This window comes from Xyrauchen texanus, chromosome 9 (assembly GCF_025860055.1).
Source record: "Xyrauchen texanus isolate HMW12.3.18 chromosome 9, RBS_HiC_50CHRs, whole genome shotgun sequence".
NCBI classification, from domain to species: Eukaryota; Metazoa; Chordata; class Actinopteri; order Cypriniformes; family Catostomidae; genus Xyrauchen; species Xyrauchen texanus.
In genome coordinates this window covers 6,345,262-6,358,261 of record NC_068284.1, presented here as the reverse complement: position 1 = coordinate 6,358,261, position 13,000 = coordinate 6,345,262, and the positions used below count along the sequence as shown (strand labels likewise).

The following is a 13,000-nucleotide window of genomic DNA, read 5'->3' as shown; positions in this document are numbered from 1 at the left end:
ACAAAGTTAAACCAGGGGTGCCTAAAACTGGTGGGCCATTATCCTGCAGAGTTTCTCAAACCTTACTCAAACGCAACTGAATATGCTGATCAAAGACTGCAGAATTACTTGAAAAATACAGGCAGGTGGGATTAATTAGTGTTGGAGCTAAACTCTGCAGGACAGTGGCCCTCCAGGAGATGGATTAGGCAACCCTGGTGTAGTCATTCCTACAGAACTCCGTACACTATTTTATTTTTTTAAGTTAAATCATTAAATGTCATCTTTCCGCTAGAAGATAAAATACCTGACAGTAAACTGAAATTTTTTATGCAACAAGAACTGTCAGCTATCGATGCTGCGCAGTAATACAAACAGAAGCTCATTGAAGAGATCTGTGCTTCATCATGAATAAAGCACGGCTATTGGCCAATCAGCATCCAGGACCAGAACTCCCACACGACCAAGCTTTAAGGAGTTAGACAAATTACACAACAGCAAAGTCCCTTTAAAGCAACTCACCTTTGGGGCTTTCCACTGCACGGTACAACTCGACTCTGCTTGATTTTTTGGGGATGTAGTGTGGATAGTACCTGGTAACGGATGCTTTTTTTAGTACCACCTTGGACGAGGTTCCAAGTGAGCCGAGCCGATACTAAATGTGATGTCAAAATTCTGCAGATCACTGACTGGTCAGGGAGAATCGTCACTATCAGCATCACTGGGTTTCTGACACGCGACATCAACCCGCTAGTTTTAAAGTTGGCAACAGCGATAACATTATCATTTGTTCATGCAACTTTCGAATTGTGAAAAAAGAAATGGCTGTGCACAAAACCACGCCATGGTCAATAAACAAGGTGCAGATGGTCCACTCGTTAGCAATGAAGTCTCTCAGTAAGTTTCAGTTGTTGGCCGCACACGGCTACCACCGGACCTAGCAACAGTGCAGGGAAAAGTAAAAAAAAACTTAAGTGACCACAGAACCATCAAGGAAATGTGGAAGTGGTTTGACCAAATGGACTTATCATAACCGACGAGCAATGGGAAGGAGAGTGCCCTGGACTGATCCACAATGGAGGATGGTACATTTTCTTACGTTAACTCTACACTCTGCTTGAAAGCTTCACTTTATTTAGTTGACCAGCTACTGGAAGCTTGCATCTAAAACAACCAGGCCAATTTAACATTACAATTGTGTAAAATCACCATGCAACAACTGCTTTATGCAGCACAATGAGTTAGTAGCTAGCGGTCGTGTTATTGTTTTGGTCAGTTTGTGTCATTTTTAAGATGATGTCACGGCAGTTGAGGCAGCGCAACTATGATGATCAGCCTATAATCCTTCCCACGTTGAGGAGGGACTAAACTGCAATGGAAATGCAAGCTCAGAAAAGTAAAGCGATTAGAGTTGAGGCAAGTCGAACCATAATGTGCAGTGGAAAAGTGCCAATTGTTTGTTACACCTCCAGGCAGCTATTTTCTATGCATGCAATACAACTAAAATCTACTTGAATGGGAAGACATATTTCAAGACATAAATCAATTCTGCCAATTTTTATTTTATGCAAAAATGTTTGCTGGTCCAGCAAATATGTATGCTCAAATAAAAAGACTAAAAAAAGACCCTAAAACCCTTACAAAAATAAAAGGAGTGGCTATTCTAAATGAATGGGGTAATTTCCATTCCTTCCAGTCACCATTTTTGACATTACGATTTCAGCCATTCCTATGCAAAGGAATGACCAATCTCATCCTAATAATGTCTCTGACATTAGGCAATTTGGTATGAAAAAACCTTTTATTGTTCATTATTTCATCAATCGTTTAAGCATTGTTGGCTTATTAAGCTTCCAAAACCATATTAATCTTGTAGTCTCATCTTTAAATCCATCTTTGAAAGTTGCAAAAACTCCACATTCTAAACAAAGTTTGCTCAATGTGCCAACTTTAAATGTCTCCATTAGGGGTGTAAAAGTTCTTGGTAAACAAAACTAACCGTAAGGGTCACCATCCTACAATGAAGAACCCACCATCCACTGGAATCTGGGAAAAGTCTGATTGGAAGTTAACATTATGTAAAGTTATGGAGAAATATCCACCACCAAACAAGGATATCAAATCTGAGGTCAGACTTTTCACTAAACGCAAAGACATCGTGAAGTATCACTGACTGGAAAGCTCCCATATCTCAGCATGTGTAAATGGGTTGCATAACAAAAATTAATTCTCAACGTCAGGGGTCTAAAGACAAAAAAATTATAAAGGCGGAAAACTTGGTGTCATTTTGGGATCAGATCTAAGTTTCAGTAGTCATAAAAAGCTACTATATAACTGAATTAGCCTACTATCATCTTAAAAATATATATATAATAAATGAATATTGCAAGAACAAGTGGTTTTGTATTCAAACAAGACTTGGAGAAAGTTCACACTTTTATTATCAGCAGGGTGGAATACTGCAATGAACTTGTAGTAAATGGTAAAAAAAAAACGATTTAATAAGGTCATTTTCAGCTAATTGTGGTTTGGGTTACATTCTGTGTAAATTAATCCCATTTAAATGTTAATGTGATTTTCCTCAAATAATGTAGATTGCATGACTATTAAGTTAGTGTGTATTCTATTAAGTTAGTGTGTATTCTATTAAGTTAGGGCTGCCCCCAACCAAAGATTTTCCTAGTCGACTAGTAGTCGTTGGTTTACGCCATTAGTCGACTAGTTGTCACATCTATATGATATTAATTTAATTACATAAATATAGATTTTTTGGGGCATCAGAAAATGGTTTGAGTTCCAGGACTGAGAAAGAATGTTATAAGTAACATGGCTAACAATGTTCAACATTACACAGAAATACTAAACCATAATAATGAGGCTTTAAAATTCCATGGCTGTTCCATAGCCAGCTTCTATGGCAATGTTCATGGCGAAAACCAGGTTAAAATAGTACAAATCAAATGAAAAACGTTTCAGATCCATTTTTACAAAAAATTTTTTTTTTAACTTTTTCAAGGGTGTCAGCAGAATAAAGGAAATTCTCAAAGGTGTGTAAATATTACAACCTAATAACATATGTTTATAGGAGTCTTGAGTGGCCAATCTGACCATCACTGTGTAAATGACTTGGTCCCAGCGGTTATTAAAAGAGAAAATACTTCTTGTCCCAACAGCAGGATTGACAAAAAATAAATAAATTTGTAAACAGCACACAAATCAAATACTGTGACACTTCAATCACATCAAACCTCATTGGTTCTTGCAACATGAAGTCATGATGTTTGGTCAAGAGACGTGCAAGATCGTTTACACTTGTCTAGTCTCAAATCATGATCACGCCAAGGAGACTGCAGATGACAAAATTTATAGTGAAAAAGGACTTACATTTTGGCCTGCTTTCAACCAAAACTGATCGTACTGCTTCAGTACGGAGTCTTGGAGTCTTATGGATTAAGTTTATGATGCATTTATGTCATTGATGGAGCTAGTATGATTTTTTTTCCAGACAGTAACTCAGAACTCACACCATGGCAATCCTAATATTCAGCAGAAGAAAGCCATACATGTTTGATATGGCATGAGGTTGAGTAAATGACAACAGAATTTACATTTCTGAGTGAAACTACTCCTTTAGTAATTAAATATAAATCAAGAATGGGCACCAACCTCTTTGTTCCTCAGTATCTTCATTCTTCAGTCTGAATGTTTCTGAAATACTGATGTCTTCACTCTCCTCTTTAAACTCCTCTTTAACAAACTCCATCTTCAACAGCACGTACTGCAGATATCATTCTAAGGGTCAGAGAGCAGGTGGAAAGTTATGATGATCAGGTAAATAAATATTAAAAGCATATTTGACAAGACTGTAAATACTATAGATTTGTGTTTGTGAATGGTCACGAAGAATGGTCATGTTCTTTTTATTTAAGTGACGGTAATAATTCAATCAATTTATTGACCATGTTCCATTTCAAGGTGCCAGAAAAACCTAATATGATCACATTCCTCTGCAGATGTTAGGAAACAAGTGAAATATATTTTTTAATGTAATCTGTAAGTAGCCTAATATTTTAATATATATCTTTTAAGAGCAGTCTCTCGGGTGTTTCACAACACAAATAATGGAAATCAGTTTGTTTTGCATTAAAACCAGGACCTATTAATTATTAATGCACCTGTTGCTATCCTACAAGACGATTTAAACTGTGAAGTGTTGTGTATACTATGTTTCTGTGCTGATGTGCTGCCTATAGCCACTACAGCATTTAAAAAAAATTTAAAGCACACCTATCCGTGGATTATCCCTTACTTATATAGGCATCGGCCATTGAATAATCCATACTGGCTGACCACTAGAAAGAATCATTTCAGTCAAATCTTTTAAATTCGATTCCTTTGAATAGGTCCAAATGATTCAAAAAGTGGACTGAATTATTAATTATGCAAATCATCAATCTGAATCAAAATCACAAGGAAGGGCACGTCGAACAACGCAAGTTACGTCGTCTCCGCTGTAAAAGAGAATAAAACGCTCATGTAATTTTAATCTGTGCTGTGAAGTTCAGTGAGATCAGTCTCCAGCCTTTCCAGGGGACCTTTTCATATCAAGTTTCAGGCCAATCAATGCAGTAACCTTTTACATGAACACTAACATTTGCAAAACTCATTTAACCTGAAACAGATAGTAACAGGAGAACTATTTTTACATTTTCTAAAGTGAATGGTGCTTGCCTAAGCAAAACTAGGGTGTTCTGGGAGGTTGCTAAGTTGTTCTCAGTGATTTTGGCTATTTGGGTAGTTACTAGGGTGGTTGCTCAGGTGTACTCAGCGCTTCTAGCTATTGATTAGTAGGGCTGGACAATAATTCAATATCAATATGTATCGCAAAATAATTTTTTTTCAATAACGGTGATATGATTTTTTAAAACATTTTCGAGATGAAATTATCTATAATATATAATTAGAATTATATATAATAATAGCATTTGTCACTGATTAACGTACAGGGCGCAGCTGTTAGTTCATTGTATTCAAGCAGAGCAGAAAAAGCGGAACACAACTGGCTACGTGCGTGACATGGCAATTTTTGAAAGGAACACAAATAATAGAGCCAAAATTGTACACAGATGTGTACACAGAAGACTTATTTCACCATGCGGTCATCCATAATATTTTAGGTTTTGTTGGGGACAGAAGGGTCTCTTAGATATTCAACTGCAGTCATCCCACTGATTTGCCACGTAACATCATATTGAGCGACACCCAAAACAAATTTATTAGGCTAATATCAGTTCACAAACAAGCTAGGTAACGTTATAATCGCTAATGTTGCGGACTCATAAAAAAATACATTGGTTATCATAATTTTTTGTCACGATTAATTTATTAATGACTCAGCATCATCTGTATTTAAGAGAAAATAATCACTTCATCTGATGCTTAAAGTGAATAAAATAGCCTTGCCACTGAAGCCTACTCCATAATTGACGAAGCAATTCAAACTCCACCAGACTTGTGTGTGTAATTGACATAAAGGGGGAACGCAGGTTGTGGACCAAACTACAGTGGTGCAAGGGAGGGGGGACTCAAAATGTTTCTGAATTTAAAACACATTTGTTGGCCTGTTTTTATTGTTTTACTCCTTAGTTATTATATATATATATATATATATATATATATATATATATATATATATACATATATCATTATATTTTTTACAATACACAGCGTGGCCTTTAATGCCCCAGCAAGTTTTTGTTGTTCACTCTTTTTTTCTGTTTTCCGCAGCAATTCTGAGCACTTTAATATTCTTTATCCTAGCTGAAGAACCTTTGTTTCAATCTATAAAGATAATCATCCTATGATGTAGTTTCAAGTTAAAAAATATTAATATTGACAAAGGTGAGAGTTGAACGCTAAGTGCAAATAAAAGGTGAAATTTAATTTATTTGTACAGATTTTATTTCTTAAATATAGTTTTATAGGAGGAGGTTTCATAGAATTCATTTTTCAGAAGTTTGTAGGTACAGACATCCATTGTGGGCGTTCTTGGCAGTTTTTCTGAGGCTTTTATATTGTTCATATCGATATCGGAATTCTATCGTATCGACCGAAATTAAGAAATATATTGTGATATCAATTTTGGCCATATCGTCCAGCCCTATTGCGTAGTCACTACGGTGTTCTGGGTGGTTGCTAAGGTGTACTCCATGCTTTTGGCCACTGCATTGTCACTAGGGTGTTCTGGGTGGTTGCTAATGTGATTGTCAGTGCCTTTCGCTATTGCATAGTCACTAGAGTGGTTACTAAGGTGTTCTGGGTGGTTGCTAAGGTGTTCTCATCACTTTTGGTTATTGCATAGTCACTAGAGTGGTTACTAGGATGTTATGGGTGGTTGCTAAGGTGATCTCAGCAAATTTGCGTAGTCACTAGGGTTACTAAGGTGTCTTCAGTGCTTTTAACTATTACATAGTCACTAGAGTGGTTATTAGGGTGTTCTGGATGGTTGATAAGGTGTACTCGGTGCTTTTGCGTAGTCACTAGGGGGGTTCCTAGGGTATTCTGGGTGGTTGCTAGGGTGTACTCAGCGCTTTTACATAGTCACTAGGGTGGTTCCAAGGGTATTCTGGGTGGTTGCTAAGGTGTACTCGGTGCTTTTCACTATTGCATAGTCAGTAGGGTGGTTACTAGGATGTTCTGGGTAGTTGCTGGGCACATTTGCTATGCTGTGCTCTATGTTTGTAGCATATTGCCATTCAGTTGCTAGGCTGTTCTGGGTGGTTGCCAATTGCCAGGTTATTGTTAAACTGTTGCCAAGTTGTTCTCTGTGTTTTTAGAACATTAATGTGCAGTTGCTAGGTTGGTTGCTAACTGCCTAAATGAAAAGAGTCTCAATTCTGGTCACCGAATACGGCACCAATGGACCAAAACAAAACTATTCACGTAGTTTAATGTTTTTAATTGATGCTTTATCGGTCTGAACTTCTCATTCTTGTGAAGCTATGTTATGTTTCTCATTAGCACCTTTTTCACTTGTGAAGGTATCTTTACTTTTACTTAAGTGTGACGAATGGATACTTCAGGCAACACTGCCAAACAAACGATATATGGTCAAATAAAAGAGAAAACACTCACCAACTTTACTTGTAGCACCGTCTCTTTTGTTTGTTCAGGTATCTCAGTGGAAACTGCTTAAACAGGCAGAGTTCACACTAAAAACGATGGTGCTTAATTTATTTATTTAAACATTTATTTTTTTACAAAATCCCTCAACAGCAAACTACGCAGCACATTGAGGAGCCGCGGCGCTTTTCTTATGACACACAACGTGTCATAATCTTCTTCTTCTTCTTCTTCTTGTTTAATGGCGATCCACTCTTTAAGAGCATTACCGCCACCTATTGCACTGATCAAATGACCATATTTCATATGCGTCTGAATTAAATCCTGTAGGGATGCGTCATACTCCAACTAGATGTTTTGTCTCTTCCAAATACATGTTTTCAATGTTTATTGTGCACACCTCCCGCTTTTTTTACGTGGCAAACTCGTAAAATCGCCTCTCTGACGCTTTCTGCAACTCTTGTCATGTGGAGGGCGATGCGACGCTGGCGTTGAACGGAGCGTTGACGCCTCGACTCAACTCATGTGAAATGCACTTTCCAATGATGAAAGAACATTATTGAAACTCAATGATTATTATTTGTCTATTATTGTGTTCTTTTCTGATAAAAGCCATGCTCAGCAGTTTAAATACTGTAGGAAAAATGATACCGTAGATCTGATTTGCGTTTATAATTCATATAGGCCTACTGAAGTCAGTAGATTTGTAGCCAAGTTTTAATAAAGCAGAAGGTAAGGACGTTATTGAAACTCACTTTTATTGTTGTCTTTTTGGATGAAAAATAATGTTCCGACTGAAAGAAGACTGAAGATCTGCTTTGTTCTTTAATGCTTAAACACTCTTGGTAGATTTTGGTCCTGAAAGACTCAAAATGATTCACTGACTCACTCATAGCACATAAGATGCTCATTTGTCACCACCTAATGACATTTCCAGAAGGGGTCAATGAACTAATCAGTTAATAAAATTAAACAAATTTAAAAACATGTGCAAGCCTCACCAAAATACTCTTTATTTTGCAGCTAATTGTGCACAATTCTAAACTTGAATCACTAAAATAGCTGGAATTGGTGCTTTTAGCTTATTCTTTAAAAAAAAAAATAATAAATATCCACAGAAAAAATGTTCGTGGACCAGTGATTGCCTTGCCTTTTTCACCCCTCATGAGTTTGCATCCCTGTAAAAAAGTTGGGAAACACTGAGGTTCATTCATACACACTATAATCTAGATCCTAGAAGTTATAGGTTTAGTGCCCTATAAACCTGTCTGTCCATCAAACCTGTTCCCAAAGATATCCTCAGTCCACACTAGTTTATTTTTAAAACTACTAAATAACAAGCTACCTTGCACATATACATATAAATACATGATGTACAGTTTCAGAGACATCACATAACCAACAAAGTGCCAATGTTCAATCCTGTATGTCCCAGTCTAGATCATAATACTTCTTCCCTTCTGTTTCCTCCCTGACTGTTTACCCTCCCTACTGACTGTATGATATTATAACACAACCTTCCTGTATTACTATTTTCCTTCCTGTATTACTATTTTTCCCAACTACTTCTTTATTACCAATTTTTTTTTGTTGCCTCCTTTCCCATAGGTACTCTGACATCAACTTCCCTTTAATCTAGTGGGTTTTTTTGCTAGTTTGTCACCAGCCTCATTCCCATATACACCAATATGCGCTGTCCGGCACCCAGCAAAGATACACCATAATACCAACCTCTTTCAATCTGTTTAACAATGAATATATTTCCACTCACAAGTCTTCTCTATCTGATCTTGCATGCAGTATATTTACGAAGGCCGAAAAAGAATTTGAACATATTACCACCTTGTTCGGTCTAACCTGCTCAATCCATTGCAGTCCAACTATTATCACAGTTAATTCTGCAGTGTGCACAGACAGATCATAGAACAATTTCAAACTCATCCGTGTTTTAAATTTTGGAACAAATATCCCTACGCAACCTTTTGGTTGGTCAGTTCTTTAGAACATCTGTAAACATTTGCAATATTTAATAACATTTCTCATTCAGTAAAGCCTTTACCTTATTTCCACTATTCCTTCTTTGGGCGTTTTCCGGGCCTCTAGTAATCTCAAGTCTATGAGCGTATCTGGAACCTTTCATGGTGGAGCACCAGAAAGAGGCACATTAGGAAAGAAGCTCTTCTTGTCGTTTCACATTCCTTGGCCCACTCTCTGTACTTCAACCCAAAACTATTTCCTCCATCACCTGTATACTCCAGGCAATCCTCTAGTACTTTGAAGATGATTGCTCGCTGATCTTTGAAGATATACCCAGTATGTCATTGTCAGTTTTTCCCTCCTAAGATCTAGAGGTATCTCTCCCCTTTCTACCCTAATTGCAACTGTAGTTGATGATTTTATCACTGCACAACAAATTCTTAATGCTCTATACAGTATAATATCTAGTCCTTTCAATGAAGACTTGGTTGCTGATCCATATACAATGCAACCACAATCAAAGAAAGAATGTATTAGAGCTTGATGTATACACAACAACTTACGAATAGCCCACCAATTGTAATGGGCAACTGAACGCATACAATTTATGATCTTTTTATATTTTGTTTCGATTTTACTTGTATGCTACTTCCAAGTCAACTTTTCATCAAACCATAAACCAAGGTACTTAAACACTGGTACACTTTCCAATGATTGATCGTATAATTTCAGTGTTAAACTGTCAATCCGCCTTTTCTTTGTGAATATCAAAGGTTGTGTTTTTGATACAGGAAACTTTAAAGAAGTGGAAGAATGGTTCAAGGATTGGGGTTTAAATCGCCTCCTGTATGCCTTTTTTATATTTCAACCTCTCTTCCATAATGCCCCATTCGCATAAAGAGCCAATCCCATTTCTGGTTTTTCTTTATCAAAAACATAATTGATCATTAAATTAAACCATACTGGGCTGATTACAGCACCCTTAAAATGTCATATGGGGCTGATACTGTAATTCCTCTTAAATTTTTACCTGAAAGGTCAAATAGAAAATCTAATACCCAGTTATAAAATTAACCAACAATCCAATTTTATTCAGTTTAAATAGTAATCCTCCACAAAGTATCTTTTCTATATCAAAAACGACTGCAACCTGGGATTCCTTCATTACTCAAGCTTTTTTTATTTCATTTTCAAACAACACCAGGGCATCTAATGTATACCTACTTTCTCTAAAAACCACTTTGGATTGTTGAAAACACTTTCTTTTTTTCCATTATTTTACATAATGTAGAGATTAGAGCAATAGGCCAGTTACTGCTATGGGGGCTCATTTGCAGTTTTTCACTCCTTAGGATGGACACCCTCAGTAGGCATCCGTCTCAAGACTGCAACGTGCACTGTGGCTGTATAGTCCCACGCGTAATTGACAGCCTCTGTTGCAGTGTCGACACCTGAAGGTTGTGTCAGCTCTCGGTTTCGGTTTGCTCGTTTCTCCTTGGTGAGCTGCCACAGCTTGTCATCTCCAACTTTCAGTCCTGTGGTCAAGGTGTGTCTCCAACATGACCTGTTCTGGGCAAGTTCTTCCCAGCTGTTGATGTCAAAATCGAGCACTTTGAGGTCTCTCTTGCATATATTTTTGAAGCGGTGATGGTGCCGACCTGTGGTCCTGTTGCAAGTGGCAAGTTCTGAATATAAGATGTCCTTTTGGATTCTTCCATCATCCATCCTGCATAATGGCCTAGCCATCTGAGGCAACACTGGAGGAGGAGAATGACCATACTTGTTTAACAGATACTCAGACTCGATGGTAGTGTAAAACCGGGAGGTGTAGTTTATTGAGGAAGAGAGGGGAGCGGGTAAACCTGGGTGATGACCGCTGTGCGCTGGATAGCGGGTGAACCTGGCTGATGACTGCTGTGCGCTGGATAGCAGGTAAACCTGGGTGATAACTGCAGTTCGCTGGATAGCGGGTAAACCTGGGTGATGACTGCAGTTCGCTGGATAGCGGGTAAACCTGGGTGATGACTGCAGTTCGCTGGATAGCGGGTAAACAGGGACTAGACGAAGGAGCAGTAGAGCTTGGATCAAGAATACATAGGAGCGTTGGAGAGGAGAACCAGGAAGGTAACGAAGTGTCTCCAGGAGGAAGCAGGTAAGAGAGTCTGTGATCGCCGTTGAGACCAGACCAAGAGTGACAGGACAGTGAAGCTTATATACTGTGAGGTTGATGAATGTGAGAACGAGCTTCAGGTGCAGGTGATTAGAATTCGGGAGAGGGAGATCGTGGGGTGTGAGTGCTGGGAGTGTCAGGAGGAACTGTGACAACTTGGAGTTTTGGTGCGTTCCAGCACCTTGTTGTTGCTCACATGTTCTTCCCAGGAGATCCCAAGTATGCGTCGGAGGCAGCGTATATGAAAGGCACTCAGTCTTTTCTCTTGTGATGAGTACAGGGTCCAGGTTTCACTGGCGTAGAGGAGAGTGCTTACCACGCAGACACGGTACACAGCAACTTTTGTGTTGATTGTCAGCATGCTATTGTTCCACACTCTCTGCAACAACCTGGTTAAGGTTGTGGAGACCTTGCCAATCCTCTTGTCGAGCTCTATATCGAGCAAGAGGTTGCTGGTGATGGTGGAGCCAAGGTAAGTGAACTGTTCCACAACCATCAGTTTGTAGTCACTGATGATGATGCTCGCTGGGTCCACGTCTTGGGCCATCACATTTGTCTTTTTGAGGCTGATCGAAGTCGTTGCAGGCCTTAGCAAAGCGGTCCATTAGGCACTGTAATTCAGCCACTGTGTGGGTGGTTATGGCAGGGTCATCTGCAACCAGGATGTCCCTGATAACTGCTTCCCGTACCTTTCTCTTCAACCTCAGTCTGGCCAGATGGAATAGCCTTCCATCAGACCGGGTGTGCAGGTAGTTCCCCTCTGTTGATGTTCCAAAGGCATGCCACAGCAGACCTGCAAAGATGATGCCGAAGAGTGTTGGAGTGAGAACATAGCCTTGTTTGACTCCACTGCGGATTTCAAACACATCAGACGTTGAGCCATTGTACTGCACTGTGCCCTTCATGTCATCGTGGAATGACTGGATCATGCACAGAAGTTTCAGCGGGCAAACCAATATTCGCAAGGACAGTAAAGAATCCATCACTGCTGACAAGGTCAAATGACTTGGTCAGATCTCTCTGCACTTCTCTTGTAGTTGTCTGAGGAAGAATATCATGTCGATCGTGGACCTTCCTGCACGAAACCCACACTGTGATTTGGGGTACAATCTGTCAGCAAGCTTCTGTAGTCTGTTTAGAATGATGCGTGCAAAGACCTACCCCTCAATACTGAGAAGAGTGATTCCCCTGTAGTTGTGGCAGTTGCTTTTTTATCCCCGTAGTTTTTGTACAGGGTTATGATGTTGGCGTCTCTCATGTCCTGAGGTACTGCTGACGTGTGCTATAAGTAAATGTCTTATTCACTGCGCACTGTATGAAAAATTGGTTTGATTCAATATTTGTTTTTTTGGAGTAGATGCGATTGTTAACATGGACATGCCATCCATGGTTGCTGGACTACTGTGTGTCCTGTTATTTCCTTCTTCCTAATATATTAACAATTTCATCATGTGCAAAATAATTACTAAAATTTTATGACTAAACAGAAATCTGAAGAAATTGATATCTACCATTTAAAATACAATATTATTTGTAGTTTTGTGTGAACCCAAGTAAATATAGTGCTAAATAAGAGTTTATTATTATTATTTTTAACAATTTTATGTTTGTTATTTACTATATTAATTTGTGTGATATAGCAGCTTATCGGTCACGCTCCTCTCTGGATATCAGCATCAGCCATTTAAAAAATAAAACACATATCGGTCGACCATTAGTTCACACTGCCAACGATTGTGGCTGGTTGGTGTT

At 38.6% G+C, this 13,000-nt stretch overlaps 1 protein-coding gene across 4 annotated transcripts in view; it reads right to left on the bottom strand.

The window, feature by feature from the left end:
* LOC127649498 (gastrula zinc finger protein XlCGF8.2DB-like) overlaps positions 1-13,000 on the bottom strand; it is a 162,502-nt gene that overhangs the window by 101,205 nt on the left and 48,297 nt on the right. For 3 of the 4 annotated variants that reach the window (XM_052134626.1, XM_052134624.1, XM_052134627.1), the window contains exons 1-2: positions 7,114-7,289; positions 3,646-3,771 (exon numbers count right to left, since the gene is read on the bottom strand). In XM_052134626.1, coding sequence (XP_051990586.1) covers positions 3,646-3,742 — 97 coding nt within the window. In that variant the 5' untranslated portion in view covers positions 3,743-3,771; positions 7,114-7,289. Of the gene's footprint in view, positions 1-3,645; positions 3,772-7,113; positions 7,290-13,000 lie in introns of those variants that run through there. The other variant, XM_052134625.1, reaches the window with a different exon arrangement.